The sequence below is a fragment of the Scophthalmus maximus genome, chromosome 13 (genome assembly GCF_022379125.1).
Source record: "Scophthalmus maximus strain ysfricsl-2021 chromosome 13, ASM2237912v1, whole genome shotgun sequence".
NCBI classification, from domain to species: Eukaryota; Metazoa; Chordata; class Actinopteri; order Pleuronectiformes; family Scophthalmidae; genus Scophthalmus; species Scophthalmus maximus.
Genome location: NC_061527.1, coordinates 6,475,887 through 6,501,247, shown reverse-complemented (window position 1 = coordinate 6,501,247; position 25,361 = coordinate 6,475,887). Strand labels below are relative to the sequence as shown.

Sequence of the window (25,361 nt, the reverse complement as noted above, 5' to 3'; positions counted from 1 at the left end):
TGGAGGCTGGGATACAGACAAGACAGCTAATCGAAGACAGACTAGTAAAGCTCAGAAGACATTTTAGTGCAGCTTAGAGCATCTATTGAATGCACGTATACTGATCATAAATTCTGATCGTGTAATAGGTTTGGAAGTAACTGGTTACACTGGAATGCACCAGCTCAGGGAGGCTACATGTAGCTGACCTTACCTCACTGATGACCATAATTGTTTTGTGTCTACGTCCACAGTGCTGCGGTAGTTATTGCTATATTACTATTAACTGTGTATTGAGCTTGACATATATCTATACGGATCATCACCTTGTTTCCTTGTTGGATCTTTTGTCCGCAGTCAGCAGGGAAACTCCACATTTAGTTTTGCAATGACATCGCTCAGAGAGGTTGAAGGAGATAAGTGTTCACGTTTTGACGCACTTCCTTGACTTATTTGATCAAGATTCCTGATTTTCCCTGTAATTGAAACATTCCTTTTTCAGCTATAACTGACATGGGCTATTTTATGAGGTGTGGCACTCCAGTCCTGTAAACAAATAACAAGGATGACAGTTATGCAAAGTTGCCAGAAGTGGGGGCATTGAACATTACATGTACATGTCGCAGGGTTTTGGAAGCACAATCACAAAGATGTTTTACGTTGCTTAAGCAAAGACGCGGGCCTCATGAAACATGCCTGCATTTTTTTGCCAGCTACAGAATGGCAAATATGAAACATAATCCTCCTTGTGGGTCGAAAAGGGGTGAACATACAAAGGAATGAAAAGTTCTTGTTTGTTCTACCTGTTTTTGTGTCCTGTGATTTTCACTAAGGATGACATTACTTTTGATTTACATTAAGTCCCCAAGGACTTTTCTTAATTTAAGTCTTTCTCCGCCCGAAAATGTTTATTCACTGGGACCAATTTATAAACTAGCAATGTTTATAACAATTAAACAATATTTATAAAATGTAACTCACAACAGTAAAGATGCATTGTAAGCTAAATTTAGCGCAGAGAATACATCGACAAAAATAATACAGTATAATAGATTAAAAGCCCGAAAGAATTAATTAGATATGAAATAGTCCTGCTTGCTGTGACAGCAGCTATGTTACTACAATAGAAATCTGCATGATTTGCAGGTGGACATGTTAAGGAAAATGCAAGTTATGGACGAAAGTATTTATGAAAATTCACAAATGAAAATTATGAAATCGATCATGATTCGAGCTTTGTCAGGCGGCTCTCTTTAAATGAGGGTTTGATTTTTCTGGTTTTAATTTTGGATATTGGTTAGATGAATTGATGTTGTAACTATAACATTGTTAACTTGTTAAAATAAACAGAATAAATACACAGTCAGTTTATCATAACACACCCGGAATTTCCCAGCTTGGGATAAATAAAGTAACTACCTACATAATTGTTATTAAGGTCATACGAAATAGGTGGCTCATAAAAGCCTTTTTCTGAATAAATCAGTATTTGATTTCTTGAAAAGAACGAAACAGGACACAAACGAATCCGCAGAGAATCAGTTTGAACTCCATCACAACAATAAGACATTTTATGTGCGTGACTCACACGTCCAGCGAAGGCGTTAATGCTCACCTTGAGTGACGGGGCGCGGCAGCCAATGGCCGCCCCGCGTTTCATCGACAGTCACTACGTTGCTTTCGGGAAAGGGGCGTTACTTGACAGGAAGGGTTCGCCAGAACGGAGGATCGCTGCGTCTCAGCACGAAGCTCCCCACAGCGCCGACACTTTACTTTGGACATAACCTCATTCTCATCCACCCGTCTTCGGAAGATTGGATGGTAACCGCGGGAAGGGTTTTTTGGAAGCGAACAGCCGACAAGCCGCACTTTGAGACGGAGCTCCAACTCGCTCGGAGCCTTCTGATGCACTGAAAACGAAACGGAAGTAACTCGCCAGCTGTCTGGCTAACCCTTGCTAGGTGAGTAAATGGGCTTTTACATTAAAACATGTCTCCCCGTCGCGGGAACAACATGTCACACACTCGAAGTTCCGTCCGACACGGACCTCATCTTTCCTCCGGCGCTGTCGTGTTGGGACAAACCCTCCAGCCGCCGCTTAGTCTTTGGCCACCGCGGGGGAACTCAGTGGCTAACAGGCTAACGTCCAGTCGGCGACGGAACGTCCAGTCGGCGACGGAACGTCCAGTCGGCGACGGAATGTCCACTCGGCGACGGAACCCTCCATCCGTGTCCCACACAGGCAGATGGATGGACAGCACGATAACAACTGTCCCAAAAAATGTCCTTTAATGTCGAATGAAATACAAAATAATAGTTTTATATTGTTAATATGATGTCACCCTATACAAACAAAACCAAGGGCGTACTTGTAAAAAACTATTATAATTTTGTTCAAGTTGAGCCCAACATTGTCTCTGTTCTGTCTGAAACAGAAACTAAAATCTCTTCGGAAGCATATGAATAAATAAGGATGAATATAAATAAATGACGCGTCCTTACATGTCATCCTAACTAACTTATAATTTCCACTGTTCATTAATGGGCCAGTTCTTTTCTCGATTAATCGATTTCCCAGTTGTGCATCATATGTCATAGAATGGTTAGGAGTTGTTTTTTTTTGTTGGTTTTTTTTAAAGATAAGTTCATATATTTTGTCTGATCATCAGTCCAGAACCCCAGTGTATTCATTTTCTATCATAAGAGACCAAAAACCACAGAATATTCACTACTTGAGGGACAGGAAGCTGTTTATTTAAAAAATATATTTAAAAAAATATAAAAATTGTTTATGATTATGCTTTTATTTTCATATATTATTATTTATTTTTGTATTACAACATGTACTTTATAAGACATTTCTCAGAGCTTTTTGAGATTGTGAATACCCCCCCACCCTTCTGTCCCACCCCATATCTCCACAGCTGCCCTAATAATGAATAACAATATGCAATTGTACAGTCAAAACTTGATTGTGTCCGTAAATTTGGGCATATGATAAATCAAATGGTAACTAGAGGAAAAATAAATGAAATACATGTATAGAAAGATAATGATGATTATGCTTAAGGAGATGAATGGGCAGCACACAGGCCACAGGGACCCTGCTCCAACACAGTGAGGGTGGATTTAGGTACAATGGCCGGATTTTGTTATTATTATTATTGTGTTAATAAGAAATTAGCAAATAAGCATAACATGTAGAGAATGGCAGTTTTTCATTACGCATGTCGCAATTGTGGCCCCCACTTGTTATTACAAATGCAACACAGTTAGTCAACCAATGACGTTATTTACTGAAACTCAATCAGCAATGAAATTTTCTTTATAATTAAATAAAAAGAAATCTACAGGTTCCATCCTCTCAAATGTGAATACGGTACTTGAGCTTTTCTTGTAATGACCAAGTGACTTTGCTTTATTTTAATGGTTTATCAGGCTATTGTCTGCCTATGGTGATTTTCATTTCAGGTACTTCGGCTTAGTGGCTTTGAGGAAGGGATGCGTGTGGCACACATTTTGCTTAAATTTGGATGAAGAACATCCAAAAACACAAGATCAAGCAGTGAAACAATGAAGGACAAAAAAACAGAGTCACACAAAATACGAAAGTTAATGACGAGTGCTAGATGGTGTTAAATGACTAAGATGATAGGTCCAAATAGTCTGAATGTAAACGTGTATAAAAGCCCCAGTGAGTTCATTAGTCAGTGTGACTAAAACCTGGCTGAGCCCGAGTATATAAATTACACTGTCCCCTACACGATTACATGCTATCTTATCTGGTAATGGCATTTTTACGGGTTCTGCTGAATCTGTACTGAATAGTCAGACGAGGTTGTAAACTTGACGTAGCAGGTAGCAGGTGAGTCTGCAGAACTGTTGTTGTTCCAGTGTTATAGTGCCTTGTACGAGTCCACTAACAGCTTTGTTAGTTACCATCTACGGTGTAGAAGCCGTAATACTCCACACGCTGCTTCTCAGATTCTTTGGTGTCACGGTTGTCCGCTCCGGATGGCTTTGTTCGCTATTGTTCTCCGTTTTTTCGTAGCAAGCAACATGGCATTACTAGCCTGCTGGGTCAATCTGTTGGATCACAAGGCAAACTGTTGGCTGTTGTGCTTATAGACTTTACATTTTTAATTCAAACGGGTCATTACAGGTTGAATATGCTCTTTACTTTCCTACTTTTTATCCCAAACATGAAGACAGGAGGATGTGAAGGCTTAATGAACAATGCAACAAATTTTCCAATTTTGCAGTTTTATCAAATTGTATTTATTGTTTGCTATTTTATTTTTGAAGAAGGATGTAAGTGTGCATGTTAACAACTTCAACATTCATTGAACAGTGGATATAATCCCTCGTGTCAATCACACCTATCATCAGTTATGGGTGTGGTCAAAGTGAGATTTATAAGCAGTTTACCAGCAGCTTTTATTGTGCCAGAGTTGATGACATGCAATCTAATTCAGGCATAGGATCAAATTTACTCCAACTCAAATTAAAGAAAGCTTCTACCCTGTACATTTGTGTGCCACGGGTAAAGAAACAGTACACTGAGAAACACAGTATAGTACAGTAAAGAAACAGTAAACTACAATGAAGAAGCACAGAGTAGAGTACAGTAAAGTAAAGAAAAACAGCAGAGTATGGTGAAGAAACACAGTAGAGTACATGAGAAAACACAGTATAGTTCAGTACAGAAACAGTAGAGTACAATGAAGAATCACAAAGTAGAGTACAGTAAAGTAAAGAAAAACAGTAGAGTATGGTGAAGAAACACAGTAGAGTACAGTGAGAAACACAGTAGAGTTCAGTAAAGAAACAGTAAACTACAATGAAGAAGCACAGAGTAGAGTACAGTAAAGTAAAGAAAAACAGTAGAGTATGGTGAAGAAACACAGTAGAGTACAGTGAGAAAACAGAGTAGAGTTCAGTAAAGAAACAGTAGAGTACAATGAAGAATCACAAAGTAGAGTACAGTAAAGAAACAGTAAACTACAATGAAGAAACACAGAGTAGAGAACAGTAAAGTAAAGAAAAACAGCAGAGTATGGTGAAGAAACACAGTAGAGTACAGTGAGAAAACACAGTATAGTTCAGTAAAGAAACAGTAGAGTACAATGAAGAATCACAAAGTAGAGTACAGTAAAGTAAAGAAAAACAGTAGAGTATGGTGAAGAAACACAGTAGAGTACAGTGAGAAACACAGTAGAGTTCAGTAAAGAAACAGTAAACTACAATGAAGAAGCACAGAGTAGAGTACAGTAAAGTAAAGAAAAACAGTAGAGTATGGTGAAGAAACACAGTAGAGTACAGTGAGAAAACACAGTAGAGTTCAGTAAAGAAACAGTAGAGTACAATGAAGAATCACAAAGTAGAGTACAGTAAAGAAACAGTAAACTACAATGAAGAAACACAGAGTAGAGTACAGTAAAGAAATACAGTAGAGTACAGTGAGAGACAGTAGAGTACAATAAAGAAGCACAGTAGAGTACAGAGTAGAGTACAGTAAAGAAACACAGTAGAGTACAGTAAAGAAACACAGTAGAGCACAATAAAGAAGCACAGTAGAGTACAGAGTAGAGTACAGTAAAGAAACACAGTAGAGTACAGTAAAGAAACACAGTAGAGCACAATAAAGAAGCACAGTAGAGTACAGAGTAGAGTACAGTAAAGAAACACAGTAGAGTACAGTAAAGAAACACAGTAGAGCACAATAAAGGAACACAGTAGAGTACAGTAAAGAAACACAGTAAAGTACAGTAAAGAAACACAGTAGAGTAGAGTAAAGAAACACAGTAGAGCACAATAAAGAAACACAGTAGAGTACAGTAAAGAAACACAGTAGAGTAGAGTAAAGAAACACAGTAGAGCACAATAAAGAAACACAGTAGAGTACAGTAAAGAAACACAGTAAAGAAACACAGTAGAGTACAGTAAAGAAACACAGTAGAGCACAATAAAGAAACAGAAGTGTACAGTAAAGAAACACAGTAGAGTACAATAAAGAAACAGAGTAGAGTACAGTAAAGAAACACAATTGAGTACAAGAAAGAAACAGTAGAGTACAGTGAGAAACACAGTAGAGTACAGTAAAGAAACAGAGTAGAGTACAGTAAAGAAACACAATTGAGTACAAGAAAGAAACACAGTAGAGTACAGTGAGAAACACAGTAAAGTACAGTAAAGAAACACAGTAGAGTACAGTGAGAAACACAGTAAAGTACAGTAAAGAAACACAGTAGAGTACAGTAAAGAAACACAGTAGAGTACAGTAAAGAAACACAGTAGAGCACAATAAAGAAGCACAGTAGAGTACAGAGTAGAGTACAGTAAAGAAACACAGTAGAGTACAGTAAAGAAACACAGTAGAGTACAATAAAGAAGCACAGTAGAGTACAGAGTAGAGTACAGTAAAGAAACACAGTAGAGTACAGTAAAGAAACACAGTAGAGCACAATAAAGGAACACAGTAGAGTACAGTAAAGAAACACAGTAAAGTACAGTAAAGAAACACAGTAGAGCACAATAAAGAAACACAGTAGAGTACAGTAAAGAAACACAGTAGAGTAGAGTAAAGAAACACAGTAGAGCACAATAAAGAAACACAGTAGAGTACAGTAAAGAAACACAGTAAAGAAACACAGTAGAGTACAGTAAAGAAACACAGTAGAGTACAATAAAGAAACAGAGTAGAGTACAGTAAAGAAACACAATTGAGTACAAGAAAGAAACAGTAGAGTACAGTGAGAAACACAGTAGAGTACAGTAAAGAAACAGAGTAGAGTACAGTAAAGAAACACAATTGAGTACAAGAAAGAAACAGTAGAGTACAGTGAGAAACACAGTAAAGTACAGTAAAGAAACACAGTAGAGTACAGTGAGAAACACAGTAAAGTACAGTAAAGAAACACAGTAGAGGACAGTGAGAAACACAGTAAAGTACAGTAAAGAAACACAGTAGAGTACAGTGAGAAACACAGTAAAGTACAGTAAAGAAACACAGTAGAGTACAGTGAGAAACACAGTAGTGGTTGAACAGTTTTTGATACAAGGTGATTGTAGCGACAGTGCTTCCAAAGGCTTGAACTTGAATTGTTACATAAAGACAGTGTCAATGCCAAAGAGATGACCTTAAATACTGTGACGTGTCATCTGTGATATATACCTGAATAGATGATTCACCTGAACCGCCCACTCACCGAAGGGATTAGGCGTCTATCACATTTGAGCTGCTGTTTTTTGGCAGAAATGCAAGCTCCTGTCACTTCCCCGTCCCCACCAAGAAAAGAGGTGTGCAAACAAAGCAAAGAGTAACGTCACCGAGGGGGAGAGGACAGGAGATCGGTCAACATCATTTTGTGCTGGACTCGCGAAAGACAACGGTCTAACCCTCCTCGAAATCTAGTCAGAGCACGCGACCTGTCGGTGAGCCTCTTGAATGGCCTCAGTGAAGAGTTCTGCTGAAGAAATTCAGATTGGCTCCAATCTGGTGCTTTTGCTGGCCAGGTCCCAAAAATATTTTTTTGGGGGGAAAAAAAATTGGGCTCAAAGTCATGTAGTGTGAACTACAAGGCATTAGTAGAACTGGTGTCAAATAATAATAATAATAATAATACATTTCATTTATAGAGCACGTTTCATTGCTTAAAGCAATCTCAAAGTGCCATTCAATGTGATCAGTCTCAACCATGTCATTTGTTATTCATATACCACAAAATACCAAAATTTGATATAATAAAAATAAATATATACTATCTAAAAGAGACAATGACAAGTATCGTGTTGGGTTTAGATTGAAAGGGGAAGAGTAAGGGGAAATTGACTCAGTGGCTGATTATGTCACTCAGTGTTGAAGGTAGACGGAGCTTGTGAAACAATTCATCTGGAATCACTCGATGAGAGCTTGATGATGAATAACAACTCTTAGAAGATCCTCTCGACAGGATGACTACTATGCTTACTTGATTTGTTTAATTTAGAGCTGCAACGGTTAATCGATTAGCAATCGACTACTAAATTATTCGCCAACTCTTTTGATGATCGATTAATAGGTTCAAATAGTATATAAAAAAAATAAGTACAAATTCTACGAACGTAGCTTCTTAAATGTGAATATTTTCTGGTTTCTTTGCTCCAATGTGACAGTAAACTAAATACCTTTGGTGTGTGGAGAAAACAAAACATCATCTTGTGGTTTTGGGAAACACAATCGACATTTTTCACCATTTTATGACGTTTAATGGACCAAACAAGTAATCGATTCATCGAGAAAATAATCGACTGATTAATCAATAATAAAAAATAATCGTTAGTTGCAGCCTTAGTAATTTGATGTTAGCGGTTTGTTTTATGGGCTCCTTAACTGTGTTAATTCTTTTAGTTCTAGATGGCCTTTAATATATTAGTACCCTCTTATTGTTATGTTTATATCTATGTATCCACGCTCTGTTGGAAGTCTTAGGGCTTTAACTAAAAACAAAAACTATTAACGATATACCCTGTTCAGATCTGGTATTATAATCCATCCTAAGTGATCTGATCACAAGTGTAATGCTCAAACTAACACACCAAAGACGCATCGAGGATGCTTTTGAGATCCGATCACTCAGACCACTCGAAGCCTGTGGCCACATTCTTTTAGCTGTTTCAACACAAATGCGTCCTGGCCGTAACTGAAGGAGCGGCTACTCGGCACAAGTCCTCTGGCTCGCTACAGTTTCATGATAAACCAAATTTATGTTTACATTCTTCACTTGTGTTTCGTTTTTATATTGAATTATTTCTGGTAACCGCCACATTAATAACACTGACTGTCACATGTTGATTTTCTTTTCTTTTTTTCAAATGTGCAAAGGCTTTTTAAAATAGGCGTTTATAAAACCCTCCGCCCAGACGAGTGTTTTAGCTCCCTATCAGTATTAATTCTTTGTCCATGCTAACACACCTGAAAACATATATCACATGACCATTTACACGCACTGAGCATGTGTGTACCCTATGTAAACAGGAAGCAGATTGTCTACCCTGCAGTCTGTTGCTTAGTTACAGAAAGTGCTTCAAATGAGAAACAACAATGGAGAAACAACATGTCATAGGTTTTGGTACAGAGAGAAACAAAGTGTAAGATGGTGCACAAAGTAAAGGAAATCCTGTCTGATGTCAAAGACCTGCGAAGGTTTTCTATGCCAACAACCCGTCTGTTCTTTCTGTGGGTTCATCAGAGAAACAGCTGATAATGATAAGGTGAGTGTGCCATTCATATGGTCAGTGTACACTATGTCACTGTTTGGCCCCAGATATGGATATAACATATATTTACCTGTCTTCAATATCCTGCTGGTGTGTTGAGGCAATAAGGGGAAATTGTGTCTGAATTGTTACTCGGCTGTGGTTGAAGCATTTTAAAAAAGAGGTGGAGCTGTTGAATGGCAATTACAACAATTTGTGACGTAATCACACCATGTTTCTACTTCGTACTGTCACACACTGCGGAAACATAGAAAGTAGTATACTCTGTAATCCGAGCAGGCAGGAAGGTTTGATCTCTGTGCACACAAATATGCATTTAGTAGTTCAACAGAACAGCATTTCAACTGGCCTGCAACTAACTGTTACCTTCACTTTCTAATATTCTACCAATCATTTTTTTTCTTCAGTAAACTGGTTTATCATTTGTGCAATGTTAGAAAGTTGTAAAATGAATGTCCTGATACTTTACGGAAGTCCAAGTAGAAGTTTTCAAATGTCTTTATTTTATCTGACTATCAGTACAAAGCTAGTCAGGTTACTGCCATACAAGTAGGCCTGTCACGATAACTACTTTTTGTTTCCCGATATATCGTCCCAGAAATTATTTTGATAACCAATATTGTCAATATTATCGTCATTTTAAGACCATTTTTAAATACTGAATCATGTGAGCTTGCAGTTTAGGCCTATTGGTCGTTGCACGTGCAAGTCCTACACGATTTGTGTTGCTGCTGCGAGAAAATTATCCAAAGTTTAGACTTACAATTTGAAGACATGCCTTTAGAAAAATACTAACAAATCCCAATTTTCTGTCATGTTATAGGCCAAACCAGTAATTAATGAATCATACGACGAGAACAGATGAGGACAGAAGCTGCGGAACTAGCTGGACTGTTGTAAAGTTAATTCTTACTTCAACAAACACACATGACCCAATGGCTATCATTGATGTCAATAAAAATTATTGAGCTCATATTCTTTTATGGTACGATAAGTCGATAACGTTACTATCGTGACAGGCCTACATTCAAGACAAATGTTTCACAGTCGAGAAGCTGTAACAAATGACGGAAACAATTAATTAATCATCAAAATTGTTGTCGATTTTTCCAGTCGATCAACTAATGGATGAATTTACGTATCCTTTCAGCTATAAACAATTGTAGCCGTCCACACTCTTTGCTCCTTGGCTAAAGAGAGGGGAAAGGCGGGGAAGGGAAGGAGGGTACGGGGGGAGAAGAGCCAGCCGACAAGCAGAGAGAGCGCGAGGACGTGGAGGATGCGTAAAACAGCAACCACGAGCCTCCATCCGGCCGTCGGCGGCGCCCCCCCCCCCCCCCCCCCCCCCCGGGATTAAAAAGTAAAATTCCACGAGGCAAAGTGTTTGGAGAAAAAGGAGAAAGACACAAACCGACCGGACGCTCCGTCCACCGCGACCTACGACTAAGCCGGCCGGAGCCAGCGAGAAGTCGTCGGAGGAGTGGCGGCAGAGCGGGGTGGGAGACATTGAATCCCCCTCCCGCTCTCCGGAGGAGAAGGGAGAGTTGGGTAGCCGCGCATTGGCTGATGCCGATACGCGTAAAAAACGCAAACATCGGCCGATATTATCGGCCGGCCGATATATCGGTCGAACACTACTGTGTACTCTACTGTGTTTTTTCACTGTACTCTACTGTGTTTCTCACTGTACTCTATTGTGTTTCTTTGCTGTGTCTCTTTCACTTTCACATAACCAGTGTCTGGATGCCAACTCTGGGGATGATGGAGTTGAGCAGGCAACTCTGTGGAAAGATGAGGAAGTCCAACAAGAGGGCCCAACTCTCCCCCTCTGCCACTTCCACTTGGGGCTTGGAAATCCACTTTTTCACACCAGAGGTTCACCAGCTCGAGTACTTCAAAGGATGCTTCACCGTTGAGGAGATATGTGTGGATGCTGCCAAGAAATGCTGTGAGATACTCAAAGTAGCATGCTGGAGCGTGAAGTGCTGATATTCTGCCGTCAACATGTAACAAAGTGTATTTGATTTCAACTTGATGGACAACATGGCTGTTCGGAAAATTGATGACTCCCCTTAATAATATCAGAGTACAAATCAATTGAAACCATAGTTCAAAGGCCATGAATCCATTTCTGTGAAACAAGATTAAGTGAAAATGTACCCAGCCATTTTATTTATTTGAACTGATTGGTTACTGGGTTGGCTGACTCTAGGTTGCTGGGCTATAAATAAAATAGTTTTAGGCATTTGAAGTCCCAAATTTCCCCGTTGTGGGACGAATAACTGATTATCTTATCTTATCTTATCTTGTCTTAAGGCTTTCATTAAACCTATTTACGTACGTAGTTAGTTATGTATAATAATTTTCTAAAATCAAGGTCCTAAATTCCATCTATGATTTTTATTATGATAAAAACATACAGTTTTAACATGAGGGATTAATATGGTATAGCCTCTATCTTGTTTTACAAGCAGATCCTCTCTTTGTACAGGGGCTTAAAAAATCAAAGGGCGGAGTCAACAATTCGTCTGAATATTGTTTGTTTTGCTCTTTCCTTTCTCAGCAATATCTCCGTTGTGCCACAACCTATTTGCCCTGTACAATGAGACGACTGACACGTGGTACCCGCCCAACTACGAGTTCAAGATAACGGATGAAACCAGTATCAAGTTGCACTATCGCATGAGGTAAGAATGACATCAAAGCAGACGCTGACTCCATTGGAGTTGTCCATGTGTAACCATAAAACCACCATTTCTTAAATTGAAACTGTAAAATGGGAGACATGCTGCTGACAGAGAACTCTCAAGGGCACATCACTTAACCGCATACATCTTCATTACACCATTAAGGCTTTGGCATTAGCTGAAAACAATAACAAGATGGATATTAGGAGTGCGGGTTGTTACATAAAATAATATTGCACTGGGTGACTTGGCAAAGTCAGGAAGTTCCCACAGGTTTGTTTTGTTTTGGTTAATTGAAGCGAAGATAAAGGTGAACAGCCAAACATATCTTGACCAATACTAAGATTTCAACTAAAGATCAAGGTAAAATAACTTCAGAGAGAGTTGTTTTTTTAAACTTTTCATCTAATATTATCTACGGATAGCAGGCAGCTACTACAACGCACTAAATTGCTCATCATACACAGTGTTTTAGGGCTATTAATGTTTTTTCTTTAAATCATATTGACAAGTCTGAAGGGAAGGTTTTTATGGGGCACACCAGCACTGTCATATTTTTGTACTTGACTGGGTTATTTTAAACAGACGGGGGGGGGGGGGGGGGGGGGGGAGCGCACAACTGTGGTGTCAGTTGCATTTCCTTTATCTCTGTGCTCGAGCTTGTGGAGAGAAAAGCGAGTGTGCATAGAGCATGACTGTGGTGTATGTTGAGTGCGTGCCTGTGTTTCTTGCTGCAGCTTGCTTTGTGCACTGTGATGCAGTCTTCCACACACATCGCATTGCGTCAAACACAACCCGAGATTATCCGCCCATTTTCTGTCAGACGCGGACGTCAGTTTTCTGAACTGTAATTGGCTTTTGCGTCATCGAGTCACACTAGCAAGTCAAGTGAATGACGCGATATACACGTCGCCGGCGTGAGTGATGCGAAATTTTACATTGACTTTGCATGTAATCTCATTGTGGGAAAAATGAATTTGCATCACACCATTACACTCGCAGTTTTGTCGTTCGTCGAACGTCAAAATCCACTCAATGCATCCCCAAGACCTACCTATCTTTTATACAACTACCGTTCAGGTAGTTCAGGCAGTAATTTCAAAATTTTAATCAGTAAGTTTAAGAATAAAGAGTTCAAGCTTGCACACTTTGTATTCATTCTGTTAACCCCGTCCTCTGTGTCTCTCCTTTCAGGTTTTATTTCAGGAATTGGCACGGCACCACCGAAGGAGAGTCTCCAGTTTGGAGACACTGCATCAGTAAACTCCGAGGAGGACTTAGCTCACAGAAAACGCCGGAGGGAACGCCCCTACTTGATGCTGCATCTCTTGACTACCTATTTGCCCAGGTGTGCCCCTTCATCAGGTTTTTAAAAAGACAATTTAGAAAGATTTGTTTTTATTTATCATTTCTTACTAAGACATACGTTTCAAAGTGCAATCTGATTAAATGCTGAAAGATCAACTGAGTTGAGTTTTAAAAGATCACAGCAGTGAGGACAATATCAGAAAGTGCATTTAAGGTTAGCAGTTGACAGCAGACCACTGATACCTGAGAGATGTAACTCAAAAGGACTTGATGCTTTTTTAAACCAACCATATAACAACTCTATTGAATTGTCAGTTGTCAAAAATTAGAAATATGTCTGAATATCCTGTGAATGCTTCTTTATATAATCTTGACAGTATAAAAACAGGAACATTTCACAATCTCCACTTTCAAAAGAAGTGCATTGTAGGTGCTTCTGTTCATGTTTGTATGTTTTTGGTCCCTCAAAATATAAATATACTTTTATTGCTCAGGGCCAGCATGACTTCCAGAAGGGTGTGGTCCCACTGAGAGTGTATCAGTCAGAGGCAGAGCAACATGAGATAGAAAACGAGTGCTTGGGCATGGCTGTGCTTGCCATCACTCACTATACCATGAACATGCCGGTGCCCATTGCTTCCCAAGAAATCAGGTATCAACACACGCACGGGCACACACGCACGGGCACACACACACGCACGGACACACGCACGGGCACAACGAATTTCAATTCAAGAAAGCCAGCTACTACTCATAGTTTCTGTGAATTTTTCTGACATTCAAAACACTTGCATAAAGTAAAGGAAGTAAATGCTGCAAGTTGTTTCCTAAATTTCTACCCATCTTCCTTTTTAATTTTTTATCCCACTAGCTACAAACGTTTTATACCGGAGACGCTGAACCGCAACATCAAGCAGCGCAACGTTCTGACACGCATCCGCATCAACAATGTCTTCAAGAAATTCCTCAGTGAATTCAACAGCCGCACAGTCAAGGACAGCAACATCACGCTGTACGACCTGAAGATCAAGTACTTGGCCACGCTGGAGGGCCTGACCAGCGGCATGGGCAACGAGCTGTTTGAGCCCATCTCGCTCAGTGTTACAAAGGAAGGAGAGCTCTCCAACGGAGGTTACCATGGTAAGATTTCAGGATGATGTTGAAGCAGTGGCTGTGATATAGAGTTCTCTGCCTCTGTGGCAGGTTTTGACACATAAAAACAGCTCAGTGTGGGTTTTTGTTTGAGATTAGTGTTAATAGAATTACATGAGATTATAGAAGACTGAACTATTTTTTTGCCAGGATAATCCCTGCGGGAGTCCATGTAGTAACTCGAGAGAGGGATTGATAAAATGATCATTGTTATCAATTAACATGATGTGGGAGAATTTACTCGTACCACAAAGCTGAGATGTTCATTTATTAGTTTTTATAGCCCAATTGCAATATCTCAACAAGCCGTAATGGATTAAAGGGGGGTAATGTGATAGTGGTTAGTTTGATATGTTTATGCTCACAGCTCTAACCCCCCCCCCCCAAAAAGATTGAACTTTGTTGACAAACCAAATACACTGAAAACATTGTGTGAGTTTGTGCAGCTGGTGAAAACCAAAAGTGAAAGAAACTAAATGTTTACTTGTCACATAAACCAATTCATCAGTGAGTGGACAAGACCCTGAATGATTTCAACAAGTTTTCTGATGCAGCACAGATGCACAACTGGATAATTTGGTTAACCTGCTGAAGATCAGAATTGTCTTTTGTTATATTTAAACACACAGTAACCAAAGGCAACAATGTATTCCCGTTGGCTTCACTTGTCGTAGCATAATCACCACAAGATTTTCCAAAAACGATATTGACATTTGACAAACCAAACAACTAACTTCCCTAACTAAGGCATTAAAGTAGTTTGGCTCTCTGTGTAACTGCTGTGATGTTCTGTTTGATTGCTCTTTCCAGTGGACCAAAGTCTGAACCAAGGGCAGAGTCAGAACATGGAGACGAGCCACGACATGCAGGTTTTGGTCACTGGCACCACTGGAATTTGCCGGCGGAAGAAACCTGCTCCGGTAAGTGAAACAGTGTTAGACTCCAGCATCTCTAGGTTCCCAATAGTAAACTGTCATGCTCTGTGTGAGTAATCTTGTAATAGTAGTCTATTATCTTTATTTTGCTACAGAATTTCTTAATTGACACTTGAGGTGTCTAGCTAAACTTAGCACTGCAAGTTATGTAGGACAAATTTTGCGAAGGTCATTGCGGTATTTTCAGATGAAAATAGTTGACTGTATTTTACTGTAAATTTTGTGTCTTCATCTGCTAATGTTTATCCTCAAAATAGACGTCTGCGAGCTCCAAAGAAAAGGGCAAGTCAAAGAAGAACAAGATGGACGGAAAACAGAAAAACGACAAGAAGAAAGAGGCGAACGAAGGCTGGGTGGTTTTCTGTGACTTCCATGAGATCACACACGCCGCCATCAAAGAGACGACGGTCACCATCAACAGACAGGACAACAAGAGGATGGTGAGACAAACATGCAGTGAAATCAAAGTGCAACATGTTTCATGTGGAATCAACCTCTGTACTGTCAATTAGGCCTAAATCTGTTTTTTTTTATCACCCTAACTGAAACTTCACATCTATTTTGAACAGCAAACAGTCATTTCCAATATAAGGGTATAACTGAATCAATTTCGAATTCCTTGAATTCTCAGAATGTGCACTCATTGATCCACTTACATTTTCTAACTGTTTTGGTGTAACCAACAATATTTTGATAAGCATTTATCGTGCAAAAAAATCCTGTGGCTTTGTCGTTGCACTGGCCTCAAACCTTCTTCTGATGCACAGTAAATACCATCGTGATATATCTTAGTCCAGTCATAGTATGATCAGCGTTTATTGTTTTATTTTAGCGGCCAGCACTGTAGCCTCAACTTGTTTTCCAAGTAAATGTGACTAGTGGAAACATTTGTTTGTATTTATAAAGCAGAAGCTGCCTATCGCCACATGCCATTTACCATGACTAATGCTGATGTCATACTTAATCTGAATTTCGATTTGTTTTGTAATAGCTCCCTGCTCTACCAAATAGGCCTCTATTGTGTATTGTTTTTTTTTCCTTGTCTTTAAATAACTACTATTCTGATAATTTTTTAAAATACATTTCTCTTTTCAGGAGTTGCAAATGGCTTCTCGGGCTGAAGCCCTGTCCTTTGCAGCCCTTGTGGACGGGTACTTCCGACTGTCCGTTGATGCTCACCACTACCTGTGCAAGGAGGTGGCCCCTGCTTCAGTGGTGCACAACACTGACAATGGCTGCCACGGCCCCATCTGGTTTGTACCGGCAGCTTTATTGATGGGATGTCTGCCTGTGTGACCTTGTCCCCGTTTCCTCACGATAACATGATGTTGCTGGACACAAGCTGTCTTTTTTAGACGCATCATCATTAACCATTTGTTACGAAGCTTTTTTTTTTGTATTTGCTTTTACCCTGTCTGGCTCCTGCCTTCCTTTGCAAAGACATTGCACTTTGCTTTTTAAGTGTTGTGATACAGACTATTGTCATCCTCATTTAGTGTTAACCTTCAATTTTTAATCATATTTAAAGTTTGTCTAAATCATTGTTTTTGTTGCTGTTCCCGACAAACTATTGCAGTCAACAACCATCATTTTATAGATCACTAACATGTAGAAGTATAACTAGAATTATCCCTTCAACACGGTGGTACAGTGAAAAACAAAATAGAAACCAGAGAGGTCACGGTGATCCTCAAAACAACAATACAATAGTAGTATTAACAAACATTTTTATCTTCCACCTAAGGTTATTTTAAAGTCTCTATGAAAACTAATTGTGTTTCACCCTCTTAGTACGGAGTATGCCATCCATAAACTGCGTCAAGAGGGCAACGAGGAGGGCACCTACATCTTGCGCTGGAGCTGCACTGACTACCAGTACATCATCATCACTGTGGTCTGCACTGAGGTAGTGTTATTTTTAGCAGTACAAACAAAATGGCAGCTTTACCATTGGTCACACTGCCTGTTGTATAAACTAAATGTATAACTGAAATCAAAAATCATCTCAATCGCTGAAGGAAAGCGCAAAATTCTTAAGGTTAACAAAACTTATAATAATTTACACGTAACAAACATGTAACTTCATGACATGGTCCCACATATAACACAGTATTTTACCCATAGGCAGCGCTGTCACAATCGAGTTTTGCTCAGATATCAAGAACAACGTGACCTAGAGTTTTACCTTTGATCCCTGTCTGTATATATTTTTTTTTTCTTGGTTTCGTTTTTTTAAGTGTCTGTTATCACCCCCCACCGCCCCTTTTCTCTCGTTTTCCAACCAGATTGATCTGAGGGACTCTCGTCCTGTGCGCCAGTATAAGAACTTCCAGATTGAGGTGGCCTCTGACGGGTACCGTCTGCACGGCACCGACACATTGCAACCCACTCTCCGGGAGCTGCTGGAGCACCTGGAGGGCCAGAGTCTTCGCACCGACAACCTCCAGTTCCAGCTTCTCCGCTGCTGCCCCCCGCAGCCCCGAGGTAAACTGAATGCAGCCACACATATTATAGAAGAGTGCCCGACATGATGATTTAATCAAAGGCACATGCAGTAATGTCCCATACACTGCTTTTAACAGACTTATTGACAGCCAACACGGTTGCATTTCTTTAAAACATACAACATGCATTCCTGTTTTTTTTTGTATTCATCTACAAGATTTTTTGGTTACAGAAATCAGAAATAAGTATATGACATTTAAAAATGACATTTTAAGCTATTCACTACTCATGTGACGGGCAGCTGACAGAGGTCATCTATACTGGATACGCAGAGAGAAAAAAAAAGATTTGCAAGGACAAGGAGTCCCTTTGAGTAATTTTACAGGTTTACAGCAAGATACGATATTATTAAGTACTAAAAATAATGTTTGCTTGCCATGGCAGCGAGCAGTGTCTCCTCTGTCTACACCCTGCACAGTACTCACTCATCACTCAAGACCGCACACTTAACTGTGATGTTGGTTGGGGTCAGAAGTGTAACTGACTGGAATCTTTTCGACCCAGAGACATCAGTGAAACAAAGCTATGCTTGTTCATAATTGTCTCCAATCACACAACAAGACACTTGTTAAGGAGACATATTATGCTCTTTCAGTTTTTCCCCTTTTCCCATAGTGTGTTATATAGGTTTGTTTTTTTGTGGATATAAAAGTTCGGCAAAGTCTGTGGTAAAGGGATCTCCTCTCCCTGACAGAAAACATAATAGGTCTCCTTTAATGTCAGTAATGCTGAACATGAGAGAAGTGTTAAAATATTTTTTTTGTTTCACTACAAAACTGGAGAAGATGTCAGTTGAGGAGTCGGTCCGTTTATTGTGGCCAAGGATCCATTTGCATTACCAATGCTGTGATCAGATCACCCGAGACAGATGTTAGTGCCGTCTGTGTGTGTGTGTGTGTGTGTGTGTGTGTGTGTGCGCACGTGTGTGTGTTGAACGAGCTGAGTAAAGTAGAACAGTGGTGCCAGGAACAACGTGTGTGTGTGTGTGTTCGCTTTGTGTGTGTGTGTCTTTGTGCTTGTGTGAAATGGTGTCGGGAGGAAGAGAGTTGTAAATGTGGGTTTCCGGAGCTAGAACTGGCACCCTTATGGTTACTTTACTCAGGGAAAGGTGGAGCCATGTGTGCATGGATGTGTTGGGCTTGTACGATGTTGTGCTATGATATGCACAGCTGTTATTGTGCGGGGGTTTAGGCAACACACTGATCAGCCACAACAACAGAACATGTGACTGGTCTTAATGTCTTTGAAAGAGCAGTGTATATCTGCCATCTGAACTGTCTCCCGTGGCTTCAGGGAAACCGTTTAGGTGTGGGTACATGTTGTGTTTGGCTTTTGCATGAAAAACACAGATTTCCTATCAAAGAACAGCTCTTAACACTGTTTGACAGTGAATGTAGCTGATGGAGTGCAGATACTTAAAAAAAAAAATCATTTTTTACCCCCCTTGAAAAACCACAGAGCGCTGGTTTTGTCACAACATTAGACACCCACACACTCATGCACAGACACACATGCACACATAGTATGCTAACAGCAACAGATAGATTTTAGCTTCATCCTCCCACACATTGCTTTGTATACACAAGAAATAAACTGAATCAGGTTGTTCCCTGTAAAGCCAACCTGAATAGCTGCTCACATCAATGCCACATTGACGTAGAAGCCGTCGTGCTGGTTTCACCACATGTAAACACTGTTTTGCTTTCACGCTGAATACCAGCGCAGACAATCTCTGTCTGCGTTTGTAGCAATCTCAGGTGCTGCAAAATGCCCTGCAACGCTTTCTGCTTTAGCTGTTTACTGTTTCTGTTGCTTGTTCTCAAAAACGTTTGACTGTGTTACAATAACGAAACCTCGAAAAAAATACAAACAGATGTCTCTGTGAGGGATTACTTACGATTGAGTCTCTCCGGGGTTATCTTAACAGACAAGAACATACAACACTATCCTACTTTTGAAAATGGTCATCGGTGACATTGGTAGAATGCACAGCTTCATATAAATGTCCCTGTATTGTATGGTACTTTTGAAGGGCGCTTTCACACCTACCTTGTTTGGTAATTTTTGGGTTTAGTCCAAACCAAAACAACAGTTGTGAAAGGAGCCCCCCGACCACAGTCCGGACCCACGGAACCAAAAGAGGATGTCTCTCCGGATCAAACTGAACCACGGCTCGGTTTGTTTGCAGCGTGAAAACACTTTTTTGGGATAGTTCAGTCTTAATGCCAAAATGCAGGAAGTGGAGACGGCATTAAAACAACAGAGGAAGAAAAAAGGAGCGGAGAAAAGCAAAAATCTTCGTTCTGCGTCTGAAGTTGGTGATTGCTGGTAATAAAAACCACAGCGCTATAACGGTGGCAATGAAAGTAAAGAAATAAACTGGGTTCATTCATTTTTCTCCACCCGTGGAACTGACAACACACCGAAATCAGAAGCCCCTCCCATCTACAGACTAATCTAGGTCAAGTATAAGAAGTCGTAGAAGATGGCGACAGGACACGCGAATTTCATACAGAATTATTCGTGAAACCAAAGCTGATCGGATAAAGTCTAAACAATTAACAAACAAAAGCATGAACTTTGGTTTGGACTTTGTTCCAGACTTTGAGGTGTGAAAACGTCCTAAAAGTGTGTGTGTGTGTGTGTGTGTGTGTGTGTGTTGTTTGTTTGTTCTGCAGAGGTTTCTAACCTGCTGGTGGTCACTAAAGACAGAGCATTGGCCCCTCAGACGTCCGAGCCGGGTAATGACCTCAGCTTCATTCGCATTTTCAAGGAGCATATTAAACAGGTACAGTTCACCCGCTCCACTCCATGTCTGTCTCGAATCATTATGACAGTAACAACAGTTCTTATAATGGCATTACAGGATGTCTATAGATGTCAAACTGTGAAGTTCTCAAAAATAAATAATGAAAATGCAAGTCTGTGCAGTTTAAACCTTCGTCTCTGCATGTTAAACGTGTCAGTTTAAGTTTCCAGTGTTTTGCATGTTATACAGTCGACTCAAGACCACATGTATTTCAACAGCTACACTTTTTTTTTTTTCCTTCTTAGCTCTGAGCTGAAGCACATTTGATTTAAAATAAAATAATGACCACTACATTAAAGTACCAAGTCTCGGCTTAAATTTAATTTGGTTTACTTCAGTATAGAAAAGAACTGTGCCGTAGATAATAGTCTTTATCACACAATACCCACATTTTAGGGATTCAAAAGTATTTGGACAGATGCACATGAAGTCAATCAAAATATTTGATGGTTTGTGTCAAATTATTTGCAGACAATGAAAAATATTTCCTGTTTGAATATGTTCATCTGTTGATTTAGGTAAACCAACTACTTTAAATATCTCTGATATTTTTTTTTCTCCTTTTTTGAACCTCATTATCGGTTTCACTTACATGATCACCGTTTCACTCTTCCATATCGACAGACAAATCCACCTCAAACTATGAACTCCACTCTCAAAATCTTCATAACGGTGTGCTGTTGCAGTGTCTGGAAAATCTTTTAACCCTGCTCTTTCTGTCGCCACAGCATTTGGTTCTGGATGTAGATATTCTGTGTGATACTCTGTTCCCTTTACTCCCTGCTGTGTCAACCAGGAGGAGCATCTCGGCCGGGGCACAAAGACCAACATCTACTCTGGCACACTGCAGGTGAAGAGTGGGGAGAACGATGATGCCGGCTACTCCCAGGAGGTCAAGGTTGTCCTGAAGGTGCTGGGTTCTGGACACAGGGACATCTCCTTGGTGAGAGACTCCGTTCTTCCTTGCACTGCTGACTACGCGTTTGAAGACATGCTTAAACCTCATACTAGCAGGAGGCTTCTTCAAAATGTGCTTTGTTTTTTTGTCATCTTTACCTTTTTGTTGACAGGCCTTCTTCGAAACTGCCAGCATGATGCGACAGGTGTCCCACAAGCACATAGTGCTGCTGTATGGATTGTGTGTCCGCCACCTGGAGAGTGAGTGCACATTAAGAGGATTGTCGGCGGGCGAGTGTGTGAGAACGTGGTGCCGTGTCTCACCTTTGTTGTGTCTCTTTGCGTCACAAGATATCATGGTGGAGGAGTTAGTCCAACTCGGACCACTGGACCAGTTCATGAGGAGAGAGCAGAATCAACTCGGCACTCCGTGGAAGTTCCAGGTGGCCAAGCAGCTGGCCTCAGCTCTCAGCTACTTGGTAAGGAAAGGAGAACACGTAGATGCACGCAAAATGAAAATATGCCCTCTCGATTGTGATCTTATGTTTTATTGTGTGTGTGTGTGTGTGTGTGTGTGTGTGTGTGTGTGTGTGTGTGTGTGTGTGTGTGTGTGTGCGTGTGCGTGTTTGTAGGAGGACAAAAAGCTGGTCCATGGCTTTGTGTGTGCTAAGAACATCCTGCTGGCCAGAGACGGACTGGGCACTGATGAGGAAGGACCATTCATCAAGCTCAGCGACCCAGGAATATCAATCACAGTGCTCACCAGAGAGGGTGAGGACAAAGTACACACACACACACACACACACACACACACACACACACACACTGTCTCAATGTTGCTAATAGTGAAACCTAAATGGTTATGAAACAGCTGCCATGGAAAATTCCACTTTTTCTCCCAGCCGGCTTTAAACGAAAGCAAAACCAAATTGAAACAAAAACATGCATTTATGCAACAAAGTTAAAGTTTGAACACTTAAAATTTAAACTGATGTGAAACTATTTAGCCCACGATAGACACACTAAGGTTGAGACACTCTAATAATTAATAAGACGCCTTTCTTTTTTGATCAGTGTTCTTCTCAAACAGTGCAGAATTTTTTTTAAAGGCATTAAATAATTAAGTAAAGAAAAATAGCGTTTCCCGATCAAGCAGATCGTCAGTAATACGGATGATACTTGTCACAAAATCAATAACATTGCAATGGCAACATTTCCCTCTCAGGGTGTAATTTGATTTGTAAAAGCCTGATGTAGGTTCAGGGAAGACAGCGCATCAAGGACATTTCTCCGATTGCACGGTTCCACTCAAATGGCCGCATCATGTTTCTGTTCGTCTATTAGAGGCAGAAATTGTGTGCTACAACACAGTGCGGCCGTACAGATGGATTGGCCGACCGCAGGCTGGAAATGTTTTCTGTGCAAATGTCCGTTTGCCGCACTCTCCCGGGAATACTCCTCCCTTTGCGCTCGGTTCCCAGAACTCTTTAGCATTTCTTCTTCTGTTTCCAACACTTTGCCGTTGACCAGCAGTCTTCCAGTTACACATCGACGTCCGTGCACATAGATTTGATTGGACACATAATGGATAAAGTGCTCAGGGAAAAAAACCCACCAGGAGCACTCTTCCTTTCTTCCCCGCAATTGCTGATCACTTTACCCTCAAATCTATTCATCACTTCCATTGTTTTCTTTCTCCCCCCTCCTTTCTCTTTCACCCTTTCTTCTACCTCTTAATTCCTCCCCCTGTTTACCTCCAGTTAGTCGAGCCATGCTCCAATCTGAGATGCACGCACTTGCTAATTTATGCACACGTTTTACATTGCTTCTTGGCCTTTCTTCCAGTGAGAAGACAAACTTAAGCCGGCCTGTGCCGAGGCTTTTTTCGATGCAGTGGAGGCAGTCGGTCAACATTTTAATCCACATACCAGCCCAGTCATTCTGTTAGAGCTGCACAGTTTTGTTTTGTTTTTTACTGTTAGTTCCTGGTACTTTGATCATGGTAACAGTTTGTGGGCCAACAGCAAATGCACCCTAAACAATACTTTCACTGCTCTCACATGTTTAGCATTTTGGCCACTTGCAGTAGAAACGAGTTATGCGAAAACCACTGACATTTATTTTAAATGTACACAATACATCAATGCGTATACTCACACAAAAGTGAACGAGCACTGCAGTAGTTGGACATAATTTCCACACAGTTACATCGTGATAATGGGGCATTCGCCCAGGTAGTCGCCCAGGGTGCCCTTATAGGCTTGTAATACGAACCTAATCGATGTTGTGCATAGAGTGTACGCGCAATATTATAAAACAAACTAACAGTGTAGAATAAGATTTTAAGGAAAATACAGTGTAAACATATGTGCAGCAAATTAATCAGAAAAGACGTCAAGCCACCTCCAGGAGAGACTGAGCTCTGTCGGGACCTTCTCTTCTTTTGCCCTAATAAGTTTATCCTACAGATAACATATCACAGCTGACTCATTGTTTTTTCTTTTACGTAGACACCACGGGACTGTGAAAGATCTGTTCTTCTTAATTGATTTACCATTGCTCAAGTTGACTTTTGTTGGCCTCTACAGAATGTGTGCATCGCATCCCGTGGATCGCTCCAGAGTGTGTGAAGACCCCGTCGGCCCTGAGTGTCGCAGCTGATAAGTGGGGCTTCGGTACCACCCTGTGGGAGATCTGCTACGATGGAGGAGTCCCCCTCAAGGAGAAGAAGCTCACAGAGGTAAATGGGGGGGGCACACGAGCACCTCGGGTTATACAATCAGTCATACATCTAAATGAATGCCCTCTTTTCGTTTCAAAAGTGATTTTTTAAACAACCTAAATGATCAATAATCACATAAAGTCTGTTCGTACGCACCTCCTCATTCATATGTGTGTGTGTCTCTGTGCTGAGCAGAAGGAGAGGTTTTATGAAACGGAGTGCCAGCTGGCCACTCCGGACTGCAGACTGCTGGCTGAACTGATGACGCACTGTATGAACTACGACCCCAAGAAGAGACCTTTCTTCAGGGCTATTGTCAGAGACATTGACATGCTGGGTGAATTAGGTGCGTGTGTGAGCGGAACGTGTCTGTGCACTGTCATATCACGTATACAGTATTGGTGGGTGCAGTTTCGGGCAGTTTTGTTGCCATTGTGCAAACATTTCTGCCTTAACAACATCCAGAAATGTAAGGCCACACAGGTTTTTTATTGGAGCCAGTCCCCGAATGCACACTGTAGAACAACAACAACAACAAAAAAGCAGGTACAGATTCAGAAATGCACGGCAGTTGCTTTCAGTTGGAAGTTATAAGCGGAATGTTTTGCATGTTTTGGCATCGCACCTCATGGCAGCCTCGTACGCAGTGCAACCAGAGTTGTTTACTCAACTCAGATGCTCATGAGGAAGTTCAGCGGGTGCACTGATCACCGATCTGCCCCTGAGCAGGGCCCCACGGCAAACAGATGGCTTCATAGACTCTGCTCTTCCCCCTGCTGGCCAAAATTGGCGACTGCAGCCAGTCTTTACTAAAGCTAACTCCTTATTACCACTTGACCGTCATGTTTTAAAAATCACAGACGACAGGTACAGAACACCTCAAATAAAATCTTGCCTTTTTCAAGTCACACCCCAAAATGTTAAATGTATTAATTGATGCTGTTGACGTGGTCGTACAGCATTGGTTTTGCTTTAATAACGATTTGTCATACGAGGATTGGCCATTTGTGTTGAAACCAGAGCAAGTGAACATTTACATAACCACAGAAAATTTTTAGGGTGGAAACTTTGACACAGTCGACCACAATAGACTTCCTATGGTGCAAGTG

At 40.7% G+C, this 25,361-nt stretch overlaps 1 protein-coding gene across 2 annotated transcripts in view; it reads left to right on the top strand.

The window, feature by feature from the left end:
- The first annotated feature begins 1,798 nt into the window (after nucleotides 1-1,798).
- The window catches only part of jak1 (Janus kinase 1), a 29,787-nt gene continuing 6,224 nt past the window's right edge, over nucleotides 1,799-25,361 (top strand). Inside the window, exons 1-18 of one of the 2 annotated variants that reach the window (XM_035648480.2) lie at nucleotides 1,799-1,940; nucleotides 10,974-11,185; nucleotides 11,801-11,924; nucleotides 13,119-13,272; nucleotides 13,727-13,884; nucleotides 14,104-14,372; nucleotides 15,195-15,304; nucleotides 15,577-15,759; nucleotides 16,415-16,572; nucleotides 17,111-17,225; nucleotides 17,605-17,803; nucleotides 20,503-20,612; nucleotides 21,430-21,576; nucleotides 21,704-21,791; nucleotides 21,882-22,009; nucleotides 22,163-22,301; nucleotides 24,119-24,270; nucleotides 24,448-24,598. In XM_035648480.2, the coding sequence (XP_035504373.2) occupies nucleotides 10,981-11,185; nucleotides 11,801-11,924; nucleotides 13,119-13,272; nucleotides 13,727-13,884; nucleotides 14,104-14,372; nucleotides 15,195-15,304; nucleotides 15,577-15,759; nucleotides 16,415-16,572; nucleotides 17,111-17,225; nucleotides 17,605-17,803; nucleotides 20,503-20,612; nucleotides 21,430-21,576; nucleotides 21,704-21,791; nucleotides 21,882-22,009; nucleotides 22,163-22,301; nucleotides 24,119-24,270; nucleotides 24,448-24,598 (2,590 nt within the window). In that variant the 5' untranslated portion in view covers nucleotides 1,799-1,940; nucleotides 10,974-10,980. Of the gene's footprint in view, nucleotides 1,941-10,697; nucleotides 10,816-10,973; nucleotides 11,186-11,800; nucleotides 11,925-13,118; nucleotides 13,273-13,726; nucleotides 13,885-14,103; nucleotides 14,373-15,194; nucleotides 15,305-15,576; nucleotides 15,760-16,414; nucleotides 16,573-17,110; nucleotides 17,226-17,604; nucleotides 17,804-20,502; nucleotides 20,613-21,429; nucleotides 21,577-21,703; nucleotides 21,792-21,881; nucleotides 22,010-22,162; nucleotides 22,302-24,118; nucleotides 24,271-24,447; nucleotides 24,599-25,361 lie in introns of those variants that run through there. The other variant, XM_047336714.1, reaches the window with a different exon arrangement.